The 20,245-nt window shown below is 50.4% G+C and overlaps 1 protein-coding gene across 4 annotated transcripts in view; it reads left to right on the top strand.

Annotated features, from left to right (window-relative positions):
- LOC122386073 (G-protein-signaling modulator 2-like) overlaps positions 1-20,245 on the top strand; it is a 63,120-nt gene that overhangs the window by 20,479 nt on the left and 22,396 nt on the right. For all 4 annotated transcript variants that reach the window (XM_043374865.1, XM_043374866.1, XM_043374867.1 and 1 more), the window contains exons 3-4: positions 3,826-3,930; positions 12,215-12,336. In XM_043374865.1, coding sequence (XP_043230800.1) covers positions 3,826-3,930; positions 12,215-12,336 — 227 coding nt within the window. The remainder of the gene's footprint in view (positions 1-3,825; positions 3,931-12,214; positions 12,337-20,245) is intronic.

Raw genomic sequence — 20,245 nt, 5'->3', positions numbered from 1 at the left:
ACTGATATAAGTATTTGCATCAGAAGTAATCGGCTTTTCTTTGCAACGTGCAAGAGAGCGAGCAATGCCTTTTCCCCATAGGCTTAACACAGGACAGAAGAGGCTTAGCAAAAACATATACAGTGTTGTCTGTGTTATGACTTACTTCTCAACCAGCGTCAGTTACGGATGAACCACTTGATCGCAAACCACGTGAGCTGGTTTTGCAAAGAAAACATTGTTGCAGAGGCGCTTTCAGACTGGTCTGTTTGGGGAAAAATAGTACCAATAGACTACCACATTTCAGGAGATCGCAAATTATCGTGTTTTAGGAAGAAGGTAATTATCGGTGAAATGGAAATGGTTTAGCGTTGAAATTGCATGTAAGCAAAGCTAAGATGCAATTGCAAAGCAAAAAAGAGGAGACCATGACTTGCGAAAAATTGTGGTTGCTTGAACGTTCCGATCACATAATCAACAAATAAATAGCTTTAGCTAGTGTCGTGTCCACCTACAACGTAACGCTTATGTTTGGTGGTTGGGATTCAAAGTTGCGAAATGAATTTACGCTAACAAAGTTAAAGGAAGGAGTAGGAATTTCGCTTTCCGTTTGGCCTCTAAATGAGTTAGAACTTCGGTGCAACGTGGGCATGCTGCTCTCCCCAAACGGAAGCCATTTCTATGTATACCTACCCGATTGTAAGTTTTTTTTAGGTCAGAGTTCCCAGGTCACGAAAATGGTCGAAGGAGGTCAAATTGCATACCATTCGATTCGGCAGATCTTCCTGAGTTCATTGGTGGCTTGCCCGAATCGCTAGCTCAATTTGATGGGGAGTTATGGACCAAAAACTATAATGACCAGATCGTAGTGACGTCACAAATGACGTCACGCAAGTTCAACAATGCAAAAGTAAAGCATCGGACCTTGCAAAAGTAAAGCTTGAACTAGTTTGATATCGTTCCCGGCGCCAAAATAGCAGTGTTCATTTAACAACATTAACTCACAATGGTGAGACGTCATGTGATCGACCTGACCTCATGTGACCTTTAGGGAAAATCCGAGACATACAAACTGTGAATCCTCTGGAGGATACTAGGTTCTGTAAGTTTCATCTCCATGTGAAAGCTGCTCTGGCATTGAGGGCTTTGCGAAGTTGCGACACCTGAGGATCGTGCAGGGGTTCACTTATGACGTCATTGGTCCGTGAACTGACCTGACCTAAAAATGTAGTTTGTGTCACAAGATTCGACTTGAATCAAAGGTCAGGTATGCCAAGTTTCAGTTTTCTATCGCTGGCGAGTTCGGAGCTGTCGCGAACAGAATCTTCGGTTGGGCGGCGGTACTTCGCCCCTCCCCTCGGCCCTGTCCCCACCTTATACGGTAAGGGTTGAGCAAAACGTCCATAACTCCGTGAATCGCAAAAAGTGGCAGCCGATTTTTGCAGGATATTGAGACCAAACACCAGGCTACTATGTAATGGTATTTTTGTTACCGAATCTCCTGGATAGTAAAAGATGCGCATTGCCAAACATGGGTAACAGTATTGATCTGATGCATTTAAAAGGTGTGCTGCGAAAAATTATTAAAAATATAGATAAGTTTCAAAAGTAAAATTTGTGTGATGCATACTGCTTACAAGGAATGTGGCTTCAAATGAAATTACGGTTTTCAAGATAATTAACTTTTGTCTTGATTTACAGCCCTCATTGTAACTAGGGTCAAATCACGACCCGGTACCGTAGCTCAGCTTCTCCAACAAGTTCGTGTTTGGACGTTTGTGGTTTTAATGTGTGTGGTTTGGTGTAAAAAAGAGTGTCACATTTCAGATGCTGGGATATTTAGCTACAAAATACGCCAGTATTTATTCATATTTCCCATCATTTTTTGGGGGCCCCTGAAGCGCTAGAATGCATGGATCGCCTACAGTGCACCGTCCCCGCGGGGTCGGTTCGCGGAACGCGGCGGAGCTGGCACCGATAGGGTGATACGGGATCGGGGTGACCTGGCGGCCGATACCGGGGTCGGGATGCTGACCGATACGGGACCGGGTGTTCGGGGAAGCCCGCCCGCCGGCCGGCACGCGTACGAGACTGATTACTATGGTGACGGAGACGACGGGAGCTCGGGTAATGGCCATAGCAACGGCCGTAGCTACGGCGCACGGCGGCTCTGGAGCGGTCTGTAGCCGCCAGTAACTGGTTGGTCACGCAGCCACCGGTAACTAGTAGGTCTCGTAGCCGTCAGAAAGTGGCGAGTCTCTGAGCCTTCAGTAACGGTCAGCTCCATTTGAACCGTCGATAACTGGCAGTTCCTTTGAGCCGTCAGTAAAGGGTAGTAATCTGAGTCGCCAACTAACTGGTAGGCTTGAAACGGTCGATGACATCCTCAACAGTCTCACTTTGCCCTCGGTTGTAAGCACGCGGTTAGCGCGGAGCGGGGCTTGTGTGAGTCGGCCAAAAACATAAACTGGGGAGCTGCTCGGAACGGTCGCCGCGGGGGTTTACCGTGAAAGTAACCACCGGTCTTTTGGCACGTGCGGCGTACACAGGGCGTCTCTTCAGTTCGCGCACCGTCAGGCGGCGGCCGAGCTATAAACAGAGTGCGCCCCTCCCCTCGTCCGTCCTCACCACCCCGGTACTCTCTCATCCTCTCTCCAGTCTCCTCACCCCTCCTCTCTCCACGTCTGGTCCTATATTACACGCTGACCTCTCGCGGTCGGTCGCGGCTAGCAACAGGTACACTGTTTGCGACCGTATTGACCTAGCCCGGTGGGCGTCGATTGACGCTGAGTGCTCGGTGACCCTCGGGTCGCGACCGGCGGACGCTGCGGAACATCAAAGCGAGCCCGGTGCTCTCGGTCCCACCGGACAGAGGCGTGGGAAGGGAACGGTGGTCCCTGGTGTACGGTGAACCACGGAACCCTGGTCGGTGGCACTGGTGACCGTATTGAATAAGAGAATACCGCAGAGGTCCTGGGAAAATGAACCAGGAAATATGGAAGTGGCACAGTCTGGGCAGTGGTGCCTTTATCTTAATTTAATTTATTTATTTTGCTTCAGGCTAATTTTATTTATTTTTTTGTTTTTTGTTTCAGGCTAGGTTGATGTCAGAGTGGTATTAAGCTTTGTCGAGAGCAGCCTTGTGTCGTGAAAACAGACGTTCCTAAAATACGCACCAAATTCTAACAAAGCGACCAAAGTACTCTGGAAACACAGCAGCACTGGGCGAACGGGACTGGTCTGTTGTTTTGGGTTGTGGAGATTGGTATCCAATCCCGGTAGCGGGACTAGTTATGCTCCTTTCTAGCTGATAGTCCGACTGCGACTGCCGGTAGTCCGACGAACAAAACACTGAACACTTATTCCGGTCGCAGTAATCAAGTGGAAAGAAATAAAAAGTCCTCAGGAAAGTGCGTCACACCATTTTATTTCATTATTGAATGATTGTCCTCGTCTCTTGTCCTCGACCTGTAGATAAAACCGTAGACCTCTGTATTCCTCGGTAAACGTAAATCTATGGTAAAGCATTCACTGCTCACGACCACCACACATTATTATTTGCAAATGTATGACTACACTCGAAGTGATATGAGCCCATATGCAATGCGCATTGTGCGTAACATAATCGTTCTCCATATGCTGATGAATCTGAAACGTTCTTTCAGGTTGACTACAAGGGCATGCTATCCAAAGACACTCGCTTTCGGCCTTGACTGCTGCCTGGTGTTGCCTGCTATTCTTATTCACCACCATTGTTTACAGTTTGTGAACTGAGCTTACTCGGTAATCTCCCGAAAGCCCAGTCTGCGCTATTGCGTTACAGTTAGTGGCCCGGCTCTGTTTCAGAAAATGGATGGCTCGACGTGCATGGAGCTGGCTCTGGAGGGCGAGCGGCTGTGTAAGGCCGGCGACTGCAGGGCCGGAGTCGCCTTCTTCGAGGCCGCCATTCAGGTGAGTGGCGTGAGAAGGGAATGGTTTGATGAGACGGGTGAGAATTGAAGGTTTGAGGAATAGTTTGATGAGACGGGTGAATTGGATGTGAATTTGAGGGGGTGATAATGGGATGTGGATTTTAGCGGGCTTAAAATAAACTGGGAATGTTAAAATGGTGCGAATGGGCCGTAAAGGTAGGTGGAATGAGAATGAGTAAGAAAATGGGCGATAACGAGTAAGAGAATGAGTGGGTGAGGCGTGAGTCCATCCCCAGATGACTGCCTTTGATTGGTCTGAGGCTAAGCGACCGGTGTCCCGATCATTAGCTTTTGAAGTGTGGTGTTAACCAGAAGCGGGTATAACGGTTACCTATGCGCCAGTGGCAGCGCAGATCCGGGTCACCTGAAAGATAAAACAGTCGATACCAAACGGATGCGAGATTCGAGAAAAGCATGTTAGAACTTCGAACGGAAATGATACATCAAGCATCACTGTTACAATCTGCGTAGTTTTGCACTACTTTCTCTCGCTCTGCTGGATATAAGAAAGTAAAATAGGAATTGATTGCCCAATCGGGCATATCCTTGATAGAGCATCATTTACGGACGAACCCTGAGAAGGTCAACGGAAGCGGGGTTTATAACGGACACGACCGTAGACAGGTTCAAGAGCGCTGCTTTTCAAAAGTGGGAGGCAATCAGCGCAGGCTGGTTAGGTCGAAGTGGGCGGTTGGCTCTTCTGTTGCTGCCGGCTCCAGGCTATTGGCCCTCATCATCGCTTGATTCATTAGCTCGAGTGTCACTACTCGAGATCCGAGTGCTTCGTTCCGCAAGCGGGGCGAAAATGCGAGGCTGCTATTTCAAAATAAGTTTTTAATTGAGTGTATAAGGGATAATATGTAACTTTAACAGCCCAAGCGTATTGTGGTATGCATCACGCGACAAGGTTGTCGCGTAGGCATCGCCGCACGCTAGGTATACGTCAGGACTCCTCTGGTCCGTACGTGATGAATACCGCCTCTGCCGGTGTTTATGCGTGCTCAGCATTCCGTTCGGACCGATTGTGATTTATCGCATATTGGCGTCCCGGAGAATGGATTTTTTATAGGCACGCTTCCATTATCATAGGATGGCCATCCGCTGGCCAGTATTGGGATGGACCGATTGCCACCCACCGGCGTACACAAACAACCAATCATCATCACCATCAGACGTTTAATATCTCATCGGACGTGCGCACATTCCATCATCGGGCGTACCGCCGCGAGGAACGGCATGCAATCCCCTTAGCTATGGAGACTCAGGCTTCAGTGCGGCCCATGTGACGTCATCGTTCATAACGGTGGCTATTGCGCTGACCAGAAAACGACTCTAAACCTGAAGCCATCATGAGCCTATGACAACCATCCATACTTACCTTTCCGTATGACTGTGAGGTGTTTCGTCGGTTTCGTCATTTTGCTCTTGCTGATACTGATGCAAGCAGATCTGGCTATTCGACAATGTTCTACATAAACTTGAAGTAAACGCGGGTAACTGCGTACCTTTACTTTCTATGTTGCGCCGAAATAATAACACATGCTCACTGGCAAGCAATGGAGTTGGTGGGTTGTTTCGGCCATTTGCGCAGTAAATGTGACAATTAGCCACGATTTGCAACCACTCTCGCAGATGATATTGCACCTTGCGTTGTTTATCGTACTACTTCCGGGACTCGCTACAAGATTACAGAGTGCAGGGTGGCGGTTAAATTTAATCTGAGGCCGTGCCGTTATGGTGGGTGTTGTTTAGGAAGGAAGTGGAGGCAGGACGGCAGAGTTGGGATGCTGCTCGGGTCGGGAGGCTCGCCGCGCTGCAGTTGTATCGATCCCCGGGCCGGGAGTTGGCGGCAGACCGGTTGAACGGGCGCCGCCGGACGCGCGTCCCACTCCGCCGGACGGAGACGGAACGTTTTTGCGCCCTGTTGGCTCCTACCAGAGGGCAGACTTGATGTCGGGACATTTCTCCGTAGAAACTCAGATAAATCGCCCTGAAAAGTGATTGTGTTAAAGAACTTCTCTGTCGCGGATGCTCGTTCATTTGGGCGGACCTGGTTTCCGGGAAACAGTGGATGCTATCTGCTTGTGTGTTCCTCTTCGCTGGGCACGGCGAGCGTCCCGCTGGATTCCTTAGAGCTGTGCTGGTATATCGGTAGGTTCGTGAACGAACGATGGGGCGTTCCCTTTAACTCGGCTCAGTGAACTTACTACCACCCATTAGTCAGCTTCGGTACCCCATGGCATTGCTCTCTATCTATACTACCCAAATACATGAGTGCATGTCGGCCTCCAGATGACATCCAACCTACGACGGGTGTTTCAGTCCTGTCAGTAACAGTACCCTATCGGAACAAGTTCTGCCAATTTATCACCGCTCGCTAATGCAATCCATCGCTGCGTCTGACGACTGTGCCACGTGCGTCCCGAGCCGGCGCAGACCGTGGCGCACAAGACAGCCAACTTGAGGGCTAAGCAGCGAAGTTAGGCGTTCGTTGACCGGTCTGGTACTCGGTGTGAGGTGTGACCGATTTTGGAGCTTTTCTTTGAAGTATTCTGAAGCTTTTTGGTGTTTGGCGTAGGTGCCACTTATACTGAGGCTATTTTTTTTTTATAAATTTAGTCCGAACCTTAGTATAGGAAGGATTCACAAGGACAGAGCCACCGCTAAGCGAAGCTTGTTGCGTTGACCCTGCCCTCTGCCCCCGATCGCGCAATTCCAGTTCTATGGCAGAATTTAGAGTCCAAAGTTTAACGTGCGCACATAGTCGCGCACGGCCGGTCCCCTCACTGACTTCGCCTGGCTACGGCCTGCCACCAACCGCAACCATACCTGTCAGGAGGCCCAGAAATGTCAAGCGCCCGTCGCTCCGAACCGACTGTTATAACCGGGAACGCGTGCTCTCACCACGCGGAGTCCAACGCTCTACCAACTGAGCTACGGGACTGGCTCAGGCTATTTCAATGAAGGTGTCACTGATTTTTTTGTGGGGGGGGGGGGCTTGTTTGTGCTTGGGTAAAATGCGTCTGATTTCGCCTCCCGAAATATATGCGTATTATGACTTATGAGGGCAAAGGAAATGCTTGCTACCGCTGTGGCTGACTGCATTCGCTGCGTCGGAACTCAACAATATTGATTAATGAATATTTTAACTTGGAATATTAATGAATATTTTTGCGAAGTTTGTATAATTGTGAAACATTGTGAAACACAGTGATCAAGGTCGTATGTGACCGAAAGCTTTGTGTATTTAAAAGTAATTTTAAAATAAATATCGGTTGGTAATCTTGAGTTTCTTGAGTTGTCGTTATCCAACTGTCATGGATACTTTACATTAATGAATATAGATCAAATCACTGACTGTGGTTTTGTTAGTAATTCAACGCACACTGCCCTGCAGCTTCTAACTTGTGCAACTTGGACCGCCTTGTGTCAGCAATAGAATAAGGCTCGATATAGGTCGCACCATCAGTACAACTTCGCCAAGCTTGCTTATCAGGATATCACATTACCAACTTGGTTGTAACTCCTCCCCGTTGTGTGTTTTGCTTCGTGGCACTTGGTAGCACTGGCTCCATTTGAGGCTAGTCCGGTCGCGGATTCAAGCACTTCCCGTCGTCAACTTGTCTTCCTGCAGCCGTTAGGAAGTCTGGGCAAGACCTGAACTTGCCTAACCTGTGTCTGCGGGCTGCGGCTTCTGACCTGCCAACGAGCACTACACGCTGCAGAACGCGAGGATCAGTCATGCTTGCTCTCTGAACACGGGGGCTGCTCGGTGTGATGTCATTGGCACAGAAACTAATTGGTGCAGCTGGTACGACTTCTGTACTTGTCTTGCGGCACTTGAGTGGCGCGCGGCTGATTGGTGTCGCCAATTGATGCTGGTCATCTGAACGTGTACTTTGTGCTCAGTGCTCTAGATATTATGTACAAGTGTACGCTATACAGTGTACGGGCTACCTCCCGCTGGTTACCTGTACGGGTTACCTTTACGCTGTATGGGCTTCCTTCCTCTATCAGTTAATAGGGTGAACCCAGTGACAGTGACTCGGTGACCCGTGTGAATTTCGAGGAATCAATCTCGCCATAATTGGCTCTCTCCGTACTCGCGGGTCGTCGGTCCCAGGGGGATGGATCGCGTCCTATTGCTGTGGCGAGTACCTCTGTCCCAGGGCGGAGCGCAGTTAGTTGTAAATGGAACTGATTGGTAAATTCGTCTAGGCACTTCCTGACTCCTGCTCAGTCCGTCACTTATTGCAGCAAATTAGAACTTCACTAGGCTGGCCATGAGTTTATGTTTATTTTAACACCGCCTGGAGTGGAACAAGCTTAGTGAAATGAAACTTTTGCTCGGCCAGTGCCAGTTTTAGTGCTCAGTGGAATGTTTCTCCGTATCTTAACTGCTCACCTGGATTCAATATTATTGGTGAAGGCGGCTGGCCAAAGCCTTCCCAAATATTCCAAAGCCCCATTCCAAAGCCAAATATCGGGCTGGCCTAACCCGATATTGGTTTGTACCTAATCTAAAAACCCATGTAGCAATGTTTCCCTTGGGCTTTTCGGTTTGCTTAACTTTTATTATAAAAAAAATCATGATATAGATTAATGTCAGACAATCCCGACCGCCCACGATCCTATGAACATAAAATCGTGACCTGTCTACTATTCTTCGTCTGCCGTCTACGTATGCCCACAACGGCCTCTGAGGCCCGCACCGGTCTGCAGCGTTGTTTTTGCCTCTCTGGGAGATCTGTTCCCTTCCTTTCCGCGTGGCTGGACAGCCCGCGACCGCGGCTGACTGACGGGCTGGCCGACCAACTTAGCGACCGTCGGGCTGTCTGGCCGGTCGGCCGTACGGACGTTTCCAGTTGGGAGACTTTGATCAGCTGGAGTGATAGTGGCTGGCCGAGAAACGTTAGTTTTGATTACGGAAGTGGGCTCCGACAGAGGTAGGGTCCATCGTTAAATCTGACTGTCACCATGTCTATCAGAAAATCTAACCAAGGTTGTCAGGGTGGGGCGGTTGGGTGTTGGCTCTCCAGCTCCCTCACCCTGATTTCTGGGTCGAAGCCAGGGTGCGTTTGGTACCGGTGGATGAAACGCATGAGAAGTTTTCGAGTTTTCCTTACCAATTATACAAAGAAAATCATTCGGATTATGACGCACACGACGCTCAGGTATTTGTTTTCAGTGTTGGGCTATTATGGTCTTCCATCTCATGGTATCGGTATAGGCACAGACCTCTCTATATATAGAGAAGTCTGTGGCATAGGTTGGTATGGGTAATGCTGATCGGGTGGGGTGCGTGGTGGGGGAGAGGGTGGCTGGGTGGCCGAATTTGGTGGTGGCTGGGAGGGCGAGTCTGGTGGGTTCATGTATATTCGTCAGACAGGCGAGGCTACTGCCGGCTCTGTGAATATTTTATGCTGGTTAGTAATGATCGATGCGGGAAGTGATGAGCATGGGCGGCTCATCACTCAGCTCATCTCTCTCTCATCAGAGAGAGAGAGAGAGAGAGAGAGAGAGAGAGAGAGAGAGAGAGAGAGAGAGAGAGAGAGAGAGAGAGGAGAGAGAGAGAGAGGAGAGAGAGAGAGAGAGTGAGAGAGAGAGAGGGAGGGAGAGAGAGAGAGAGAGAGAGAGAGAGAGAGAGAAGAGAGAGAGAGAGAGAGAGAGAGAGAGAGAGAGATTCGTTTGTTATTCGTGATCATCGGGAAGATCGGAAAGCCAACATGGGACGCGCGTCGTCGCTGCTTGCGCCCATGAATATTGAATTTATCATTCTTCGGCCTTCCTTTGAGTGTCCAGTTACTCGTCCACTGTGTTGTAATCCAGGCTGTAACAACGGTATTATTTGCCATAGGCGGCGGAACGGGGGGGGGGCACCGGGGCACCGTGCCCCCCTTGAATTCTGCAAGGGGGGCACCAATAGCAAGGTGCCCCCCCTTAAATTTGATGTATTAGTACCAGGGGCGGATTCGGGAAAACTCCAAGGGGAGGGTCATGAATCGAAGTGGTGCCCCTACCTATGCCCAAAATTAAAACCTCAACGGATTTCGGCCACTTAATTTTGGTGGTGCCCTATTTTCAGTTTTTTTTTTATTTTCTTTATTTTTGGTTAGTCATGTGATGACTGGTGCCCCTGCTAGGCCGCTGGTGCCCCTGGAAAGACTGTGGTACCTACCTACCCTGCCCCCTGACAAGCCTACTGTGGGCCCTGACATGACTTAGGTGCCCATGGGCCCTGACAGGCCCGTGGTGCCCCTGACAGGCCTGTGGTGTCCTTGCTAGGCCTGTGGTGTCCCTGTTAGAACGCAGGTGCCCTTGACAGGTTTGTGGTGCCTCTGACAATCCTAAATTGCCAACGACAGGCTTGTGGTGCCCTTGACAGGCCCATGGTGCCCTTGCGAGGCCGGTGGTTCCCCTGCGAAGCCGATAGTGCCCCTGGCAGGTCTGTGGTGCCCCTGGAAGACCTGTAGTGCTTTTGCTAGGCCGATGGTGCTCCTGACAGGCCTGTGGTGCCACTCACAGGCCCGTGGTGCCCCTGCTAGGCCTGTGGCATCCCTGGCGGGCCTGTGGTGCCCCTGTCGGCTATCAGGCCTGTGGTGCTCCTGGCAGGCATGTGGTGATCCCAGGCCCTAAGTCATGACCCATGTGACCTCCACCCTGGGATTCGCCACTGATTAGTACTGCGATGGCTTCTTGGGAATTATACATGTAGGATAAATGGAATTTATCAAACGACAATAAGGAAGAGACAAACACATAGGTACTTGAGGATCAGCTTAAAGTTAACCACACATACGGGCAGGGGTGTAATTTTCCTAAAATGATTGTGGGTGCCCAGCTGTAGGGGCGCCCGGCGCCAGACCGTTTTGGGGCGCGATGGATATTCTTTATGTGGGAGTCTAAATTAACACCGAATTTGATAACATTGCTAGCCGAATGGCGCTTCAAGTGACGTGTCTGACTTAGCAAATACACGCTTAAAAGTGGAAACTGACCGGAAGGACGTAAAAAAGATGTAGAGAGGCGCCATCCAGTAGGAGGGGCACCAAATGTGGAGGCACCAGACGGTTACGACTTACGAGGGCGCCGTGAGACGATGAAAAGGGCGCCATTCTCTTAGGAGGGCGCCGAGTGATTGAAAACGCTATGTGGTCCAGGGGCGCTAAGAGGCCAGAAGGGCGCCGCACAATCAGTGGTGCTACGTTGGTGGGGACGTGGGGGCGCCAGATGGTTACGAGGGCGCCTTGAGATCATGAAAAGGGCGCCATTCTCGTAAAAGGGTGCCGAGTGATTGAAAACGCTATATCGACACCTTCTTTTTTAAACCCCAAATCTGCTAAAAAGTGTCCAATCGTCCGATCCTGATCAAATATGTGTGTTCGTAGGCCTGTTCTGGTATTGCTTTATCTGCCAAGACAGACAAACTTGAGAAAAATCGAGTGATTGTACCTTTTTTGAAGGTCTCTAACCAACTTGTCTGAAATTCACCGGAGAACAAATGTGGGGTTTAAAAAAAAGGTGTCGATATGTGGTTCAGGGGCGCTGAGAGGCCAGAAGGGCGCCGAACAGTCGAGGGATGCACGGTGAACAGAGACCTAAGGACGCGAGATGGTCAGGAGGGCGCCGTTAGACCATGAGAATGGCGCGGTGCTGTCAAAAGTGCGCCATTCTCCCAGAAGGGCGCCGAGTGATTAAAAACGCTATATTATCCATGAACGCGAGACGGTCAGGAGGACGCCGTTAGAGCATGCGAAGGGCACCGTGCTCTCGAAAGGACGTTTGCAGCCTTGTAAAAGACTTGTGGGTGGATTTTCATCATTGTGGGGGCATAATTCAGGATTGTGGGTGCATATGCCCCCACAAAGAGATATAAAATTACACCCCTGCATACGGGGGTGAACTGCCATTTTCGTTTAGTACAAAAAAAAATAAAAAAATCAAAAAAATCATCGTGTCAGGGCTGTGACGAAAAATAAGTGGCCTAAATCCGAAGAGAAAACAGGATTTGGGGGTACCCTAGGTTTGGCTCCTTGAGCCATGGTGCCCCCCCCCCCTTGTCTCAAATCGTTCCGCCGCCTATGTTATTTGCCTATGTGCTTAGTTGAATAATCTATGAATTGAAAGCTGTTGACGAAAGTACCCTGTGTTTCAACATAGTCCGGTAACTATGCACTTGCGACGGATAACTGCACGGCACGCTACTTGCTACCGTAGCCGTTGAACGCGTTCATTGAAAGTGTTTGTTATGTGTCGTTCCACAGGCGGGAACTGACGACCTGAAGACGCTGACGGCCATCTACAGCCAGCTGGGCAACGCCTACTTCTACCTGGGCGAGTACAGCAAGGCCATGCAGTACCACAAGCACGACCTCACCCTGGCCAGGTGGGTCTGGGAATCCTGGGAGGGCTGTCAGTGTACCAATGTCGGTATTCGTGTGGTGGTGTTTTTCACGCGCGGTAGTGACATCCGCCGGGGCCGGCCTTTGACCTGGATCGACCTGCGGGGACCCCCATGCTGCCCTCCGCCTGTCCCCGGTCCGGCCCGGCCCAATATTGCGCTCCCCCGGCCCCCCACATATTGTCCGGCGGGTCGCGCGGCGCTGATATTAAAACCTCGCTGACCTCCAGTGCATTTTCGAGCGGTGCGCGCCACGGCTCGGTCAGACAGGGCCACTGACCTCACGCTGTAATTAAAACAGTCATTCCCCGCCGCACAGACCGCTATCGTGCCGTCATGGGCTTAATTGACCTACATTGTGGGCCCCACTGTTATTCTGAAGTTGGCTTCGATAAAGGGTGGTGTTTTCGGAAATAACACATTAGTTTTGGAGTGATGGAGCCTAGTTCAGCCGTTGAACTGCAGATAATTTACATAACTTTGTCCTCCTTTCCTTGCAACTTCGCGTTGTTCCCATTGTTGTACGCCACTAAATCATGTAGGCACGGCAGTAGTGCTTGGGTTGGAGTTTTGAGTTTGTAGTTACTTTTGAGATGTTTTGGCGAAGCTTATAATAAAATTGCTGAGTATTTGTATTAGGGGCTGCACTTCTTGCTTCATTAGATACCTTTCAAGAATGCATACATACATTTAATCATGTAAGATGAGAATGACTATTGCCTGCCCAAGAGTTTCTTTGTATGGATTTACGCCAATGCGTCCCGCTTTAGCACAAATTCCAGTTTGAGCACTCCAATCTTAACTGATTGATATAAACACTGAACTTGTTTTCTCCAAAGGAAGCGAACTTTCCTGCATTCCTTCTCACGCTAGTCAGGTACAAACGCACTCTGTCTTCCCCGGGTGTGTCCAGGGCGCCGGGCTGGGAATTGTGTTCTTGTTTGCACGACTGCTGCGCTGTGTTCGGCTGGGACGGTGTGTGCTGGTCGTGTCTGCCGAACTCCACCGGTGCGTTGTTGTGCGCCGACCAAGTGCCCAGTTAATTGCCCGTGGCGTGTTCTTGACGGGGCCGCTGCTGCTGGAATGTTAAATCATGTTTGTTGAAGATCCTTTGAAGCTTGAACGCCACCTCTACACGTCCGTCACTTTCACTAAGTATGCAGTGTGGTAGGCAGAATGAGTTTTACGGCAATGGGCGTGTGACCTGCATATATTTTGAGCCTCTAGACATCATCAAACCATTTTGAAAACGGTAGATCTATTTTTCAATCAAAAAATGCTCACACTGGGTTTTGTATCGGCACTTGAGCTGACAATGTTGCTTTGGTGAAAAGGAGGCTTGACTGAAGTTTTCGTGAACACGTTTACATTATAAGTTATGGATTCAATAAGCATGGCCTCGGTCGCTTCATGTATCGCCTCTCTGCGTCTCGGTTTTTAACCCGCGCCCGGCTGGGGGTCCTGGATTTCCACGCCCTGCTGGGGGGGGGTGTTTGAACACCCCCCCTTGTAACTCGGCTCATGGGCCACGTAGCGATACGCGGAAGGCGGCGTTCGAAAGAGCGTCAAAAATAATGACGAAATCACTTCGGTCAATTTTTTGCTCAGGTCAAAGGTCAGGTCACCAGAGGTCATTGAAGGCAAAATTTCGCCGATTTCCAGGTCGAATGTCGAAAATTTCCAAGAAGCCAACGCATAACTCGGGAACCAATAGAGCTACAGCGCCGCGGAAAAGCGCATTCGATAGCCCTATTAACGCCCTTTCTGAGTAATTCTCTCAGATTTGACCTAATGTCAACGGTTTTGCCTGCAGGGGGCAAAAACTGCAAAAATAGCCGATTTTTTCGAAAACAGTTTTTCTGCAATAACTTTTGACTTAAGCCTTGTACGAGCTTACTTTTACCGGCATCGTGTTCCTCTCGTCAAGACGCATCGGATGAACTATAACTTGACCTTGAAAGGTCAACTTGAAAATTTGACCTCAGGTCAAGGTCATGACCTGACCGGAAAGGGTCATGTTGCATATCAGTCGATCCGTATCGTCGAGCTGAACACATCTAAGGCGTTTTCATCGCTCTAGCATTTCTCTATCAAAAGTTATTTGCGAAAAACTGTTAGATACCATTCGTGACCTAAGATGACCTCAGGGCATAAACAAGGGTCACTGACACCATTTTCATGTTCAGTGTGTCTAAACCACTTGTAATTCGGTGTTTGGGAGTGTTTATAATGTCTTGCATCCAAAAGAAGCGCATTTCAATTTTCTCCCATTGACTTATAATGGCGAGGTCGCAAAATTGACCTGACCTTAGGTCATCGATATCAAAATTCTGAGAGATACATTTTGTACATGCTATTGTCCTTAGCAATCGCTGAAAGTTTCAAAGCGATCGGTCACTCGGTGTAGCTATGACAGACATTGAAAGTTTTTATGAGGTGAGGTCACTTCAAGTGACCTGGTGACCTGACCTTGAATGACCTTGGTCTGAAATTTTCACAACATGTGTAGAATTGATGTATGATAAGGTGTACCAAAAACGGCGGCGCTCCGCGCCGCCGTTTTTGAGATATTTGCGAAAAACCACAAGGGGGGGGGTGTTCAAACACCCCCCCCCCCCAGCAGGGCGCGGGTTAAGTGAGGTTGCTGTGTGCCATAAATTTAGAGAGGAATAGTACTGGTAGGGTCCTATATCTGTATTGACGTAGGCAGACACTCCACAGCACACTGTGGCTATTCCGTGTCTAAAGTCGTGGCGAGTAAAAACACATACGTCAGGGTAAATGGCAATAAAAAAATTTCAAATCACACACCTATAGTCATATATCAGACACCCGCCACGCACACAGACACACACACGCCATATGCAACCACACTACCGTCAATCACAGCCACTCGTCACTCCATCAGAAAAAAACGCCTTCACTGCTCTCTTGAAACTGCCCGGATCGAGGTCTAAAATAATATCTGCCCATCATATGCGTCCTTTTCTGATGTAACTGCGGTGCATTGCCATGAATCCAATGCTGAACTACGTTGTGTGTTCCTGTTGGCTTGAAGCCAAGCGCTTGCTCGACACAAGCGCTCGACTCCAGCGCTCATCAGGTGTCTTGCCCAGACGCTGAACTCGGCACTGGCACTCGATTCGTGCATTCAACTCCAGTGCTCAACTCAGACACCAATCCCGGACGCTGAGCCTTGGCAGTTGGCAACGCTTAGCTCCGTCTCTCGGCTCCAACGCCAAGCCCTGGCGGCTCTCAGCTCCGTCTCTCAGCTCCGACGCTCTGCTCCGACGCTCAGCTCCAACGCTCGGCTCCCCGCAGCGCCGGCAGTGAGCCGGATGGCAGGCACCAGCCGGCGCCTTCTCGGGCGTCTGACGGCCTGCGGTGAGCGGTCCATTTGGGCCGCCAGCCGGGCCGGCTGACACCCGCCGAGCCGGTTATCTCCGCCGGCCCGGCCGCAGCTGGCCGCCGCTCCCTGCTCCCGCTCCTCTGCCCCCTCTGCCCGGAGGCTGGGTCGGCCAGACACGACCTATCGGATGCATAGACGCGTAATGCGGCCGCTGGCACGGCCCGATAGGTGGCTGTTAGCCGCTGCTCCGTCGGCGGACGGCGGTGAGAGCCCAGGAAATGACATCTCATGTTTGTGATCGCTCAGTGGCTCGAGCAGCCATCGGCCGCTAATGCAGCGCGCCGAGAAAATGGCCGGCGAATTAGGGCATGAAATATGAATAGCTGTTTGCATGCCAGACAGTTTTAGTGTTTTGTTCCTAAATAACTGCAAAACAAGTGATCTTCTAGTGTGTCTAGACCGAAAACATGGTAAAAATAAATTAGCGATCATCACAGTGCCAGTGGTCAATTTTCACACTAAATGCATAACACATAAGACTTTGTTTTCCAAAGTTATGTTGTAATTTCGCAGCTGGTCCGCCTAGATTGCAGCATCAGAGTTAGAAAGAACTACAACCACGCCTTTATGACCATACTAGAATCCAAATCCATGCATCCGGTTGTTGTAAATGGCTAACTATCCATGCCAACCGGCTTATTATTAGGACCTCCCAGAATAGCTCCCTCGCTGGCTAAATATGCCATCCAAACAACCTGGGTCGCTGATGGGAGCGACGGCTACCAGGTTAGCCCTATCTCGTGACAGGCACTGCCCAAATTAGCGTCGACACGACCGACCGGTGGCCGGCCGTCTGACGGGACTGGAGGGCGCCCTCCCTAAGCGGGCCTGCGTCCCCGGACTGACTGCGACACGCAACGTCAGGCGGGTGGGGCCGGACGACTCTCGGCAGACTGGCGGAGAACTTATTGACTCACTTACTCACTCACTCACTCACTCATGCACTCACTCACTCACTCACTCATGCACTCACTCACTCACTCACTCTCACTCATTTACTCACTCTAACTGTCAGATTCACTTGAGTGACGGGGATCGTCTGCACCTGGATGCCGTCTGGGACTGAGACTGAGAGACTGAGACTGAGAGAGGATATTCGCCTAGCTCTGCGGGCATCCATGCCGGCAGTAAAACTGCCCCTCCTTGGCTCCCCGGAACACTCCGTCGTTTTGCCGTCATCATTATCCGCCCGAAACGGGCACATTTCCGGATCTGCTCCGGGGCAGACAGCGAACCCCGGGCACGTCCAACCGCAGAGCGTAGACAATCCACCTACAGGCCGTCTGCCACGTCTGTCTCTGCGAGTCAGCAGACGGGTGCCGACTTCTGCCTGGTCCACCCTGCTCCAGCGCCGCTCCGGGCTGTTTGTGGCGGCTCCGGCTCCGGTGGCGCGGAGCACGCCCTCTCCGGCTCCGGATATCCGCGCCGGCAGCCGGACGTGCGCCCCGGAGCGGTGCTGATGGCCAACTCCGGCCGTGGGGCACGCTGTGTGGCGGAGCGCGGCGCAGCGCCGGCTCCGAGTGGTGTGCTGCGGGTCAGTCTGCCATCGCAGGCGGTGGTGTACTGCGGGTCAGTCTACGACCGCAGGCTGTTCGGAACTGGCGTGATAGGGAATGGCTACACGCTGGTGAATCTGTGCTAACGCTACAGTTCCGGAGTATTGAAACAGTCAGAGCTTGATAGTGGAGACGGTAAAGTCGCCAGTATTTTCAAAGGAAGCTTTTGGAGCGGTTGGCTTCAGTTCCGATGCAATCGTTACAAAGTTGGTGTCTGTCTTCTGTCTTCACTCTTTTGAGTCTTCAGCTTCAATCGGTCGCCAGTTGTCAATAAGTTTGTACTAATGTCGTCCTTTTCTTGATGATCGTGGCGTCAGTGGCATTCATGATGCATTTGAATCTGTTTTAACGCTGATGAACACTTTTTTTGCAACGGATATCCAATGCTGTCTCAAATTAGTTACGACTATCGACCAATATCAATGGACGTGGTCATTACATATGGACGCACACCAACTTGTCTTTCGGAATCTCTCTCCTCTTTCCTCTCCTCTCTCCTCTCTCCTCTCTCCTCCCTCCTTTCTCCTCTCCTCTCCCCCTCTCTCTCTCTCTCTCCTCTCCCTCTTTTTTTCTCTCTTTGCCTCTTTCTCTATCGCTGCTTTTTTGTGTTCTTTATCTCCTACGTTTATGTTTTGTGTTGACTGACAACATTTTACTCGGCTCTTGTCCTTTTCGGCATGTGCTCGTGTTTTTGTCCACTCCGATAATGCCGTTAGTGTTGACTGGCCGATAGTTGACCGGTGACCACTTACCGTACCGGCCGGTGTCAGTGACCTGTGGGACCGATCGGCTACCCCGCCGTACGGCTGTTATTGCTTTCCGTGTGTCGGTGGTCAGCAGTGGACACGGTTTTTGGCCGTCATGTCGCTGGTTTTGCTCATTGTCGCGTATTGGTATTGCCGTATTACTATTTTCGACTAAGGATAAATTGGACACTTGGACACTTGGTCGGAGCTAGATCCAAGTGGCAACAAATTGATAAGCATTTTTTCGCTGGTGGTGTCTGCCAAATTATCTTTTTGTCCAACCGTCTGTCCTTGCTCTCACCTACGGCCCTAAACCCACTGGTTTAAACCCACTAAACCCACTGGTTTATGGTCCGTTAATTGTTGGTTCCTGACTGAACCCTTGATCTGTTGGTCCCTGATGTATCCTGGTTCTTTGGTCCATGGGTGATCCTAGTTCTTTGGTCCGTTTTTTTCGCAATTTGGCCGCTGACCCGTGACCCATGAGCTCAGTGGCCAAATTGCCGCAAGTCCGTCGGCTCGTAATCCGTCGGTCCTTTTTTTCCGTGGTCCGTAGTCCAATGCTTCGTCGTTTGCTAGTCTATGGTCTGTTCCGTTGGTCCTGTTCCTTTGGTCCGTGTTTCGTTGGTCCGTGTTCCGTTGGTCCGTGGTCCGTTCGTCTATTGGTCCTTGGTCCGTGCCCCGTTGGTCCTTGGTCATTTGGTCCATCGCTTGGTGCCCCATTGGTCCGTTCGGTCCTCTCCTGGTGTTGTCCGTCGCTCCGCTCGCCACCAGGCGCGGTATTGGAGCGATCAATGACGGGCGGCCGGTGGCGGAGATTCCAGCGGCCGCCGCGCCGCTCGGCTCTGAAGCGCCCCGCAGCGCTGTGGCCGACCGGGGAGCACTCAGAATGCAGGAGTGCAGTGAAATCAGAACGGCCCGGCGCACGACGGATGGGCTCTGAATGCAGCCGACGGACGCCGGGCCCGGAATTCGGACAAATACGGAACGGAGCCGCGACAGATGGGCCCTGATACGAGCACCGAGCTGAATTCAGTTTGCATCATTTAACTTCGTGCATTTATTCAAAAGCCACAAATGATAAAGAATTTTGGTTTGATTTCGAACTCGCGGAGCCCTTCCCCCGTTTGATTTCCCCCTGGGATGCGGAAGTTTTATGATTGGACAATAATCCTAAACTATATTTCTGCGTTTCTCTTGTTTTCTTACTGTCGTGTGCCGCCATCATCACCTTGTATTTTCCTCGAATGTTCTCAACATATACGGTACGCGAAACTGAGCGCACTACACATTCCAAGAACGATGAAAGTTGAACCCAAATCAATGCAACGTGAGGATTCTGAGAAGGGAGTATGCAGGGAGCGACGTGAAAGCATGAACCTAGCCGTACGAACTTAGGCTAATGTAATGTGTACCACAGTAGCAAACAGTGGGGTCAGTCGAATGTAAAGGGCTACTGTAGAGAAAGATGAACAAACGAAAGTAAAACACTATTAAACACTAAAGGGTATATGCAAACAAATGCGTCGTGTGGTGTGAAATCCCACTGTGTGTGTTTCCTACAAATATGTTGCACGGATTTCCTTTTCTATGTAAATTTCCGCTGCATCGCAAATTCGAAGCCTTGATCCTCTATGCCTTTTATCTTCTCCGCCTTGCGCTTTGAATGCGTGTCTTGTTTTTTTTTTGCATCCATGTCGCCCCCCCCCCCCCCCACCCGGTCGACGCTCGGCTGCTTAGCCTACGTTTCAGTTTGGCAGGGCTAATGCGTGCATTTGTGTGGCAGCCTCGCATTAGCCCAATCCCCATCACTTGTTCATCGAGTGTCGCTAAAGAGAGGAGCGGTCTATCCCCTTACTGGCATGAGCGAATTCAGTTCCGACCAGTGTCCCAAAATTTGTAGATGTGGGTGGGAAACGACATCGAAATGCAAATCATTTTCCACTCTCACCTCCAGTTTTCAAGCCCAATTTTCCACTTCCAATTCCACCGAGAAGGAGCAATTGCGGGAATGGTTGTTTTACATATGTCACAATTGTAGATAGATTAATGTTTTTGATCATTTTCCCACTCTTTTTGGGCCTTACCTGACCGACAATTTTTCACTCTCATCCTTTTTTTTGGTCAGCAATTTTCCCCTCTGACACCCAAGCAAAAATATGATTTTGGTACACTGGTTCCGA

The sequence above is a fragment of the Amphibalanus amphitrite genome, unplaced genomic scaffold (assembly GCF_019059575.1).
Source record: "Amphibalanus amphitrite isolate SeventyFive unplaced genomic scaffold, NRLGWU_Aamphi_draft 000239F_arrow, whole genome shotgun sequence".
NCBI lineage: Eukaryota > Metazoa > Arthropoda > Thecostraca > Balanomorpha > Balanidae > Amphibalanus > Amphibalanus amphitrite.
This window is presented reverse-complemented; position numbering and strand designations above follow the sequence as displayed.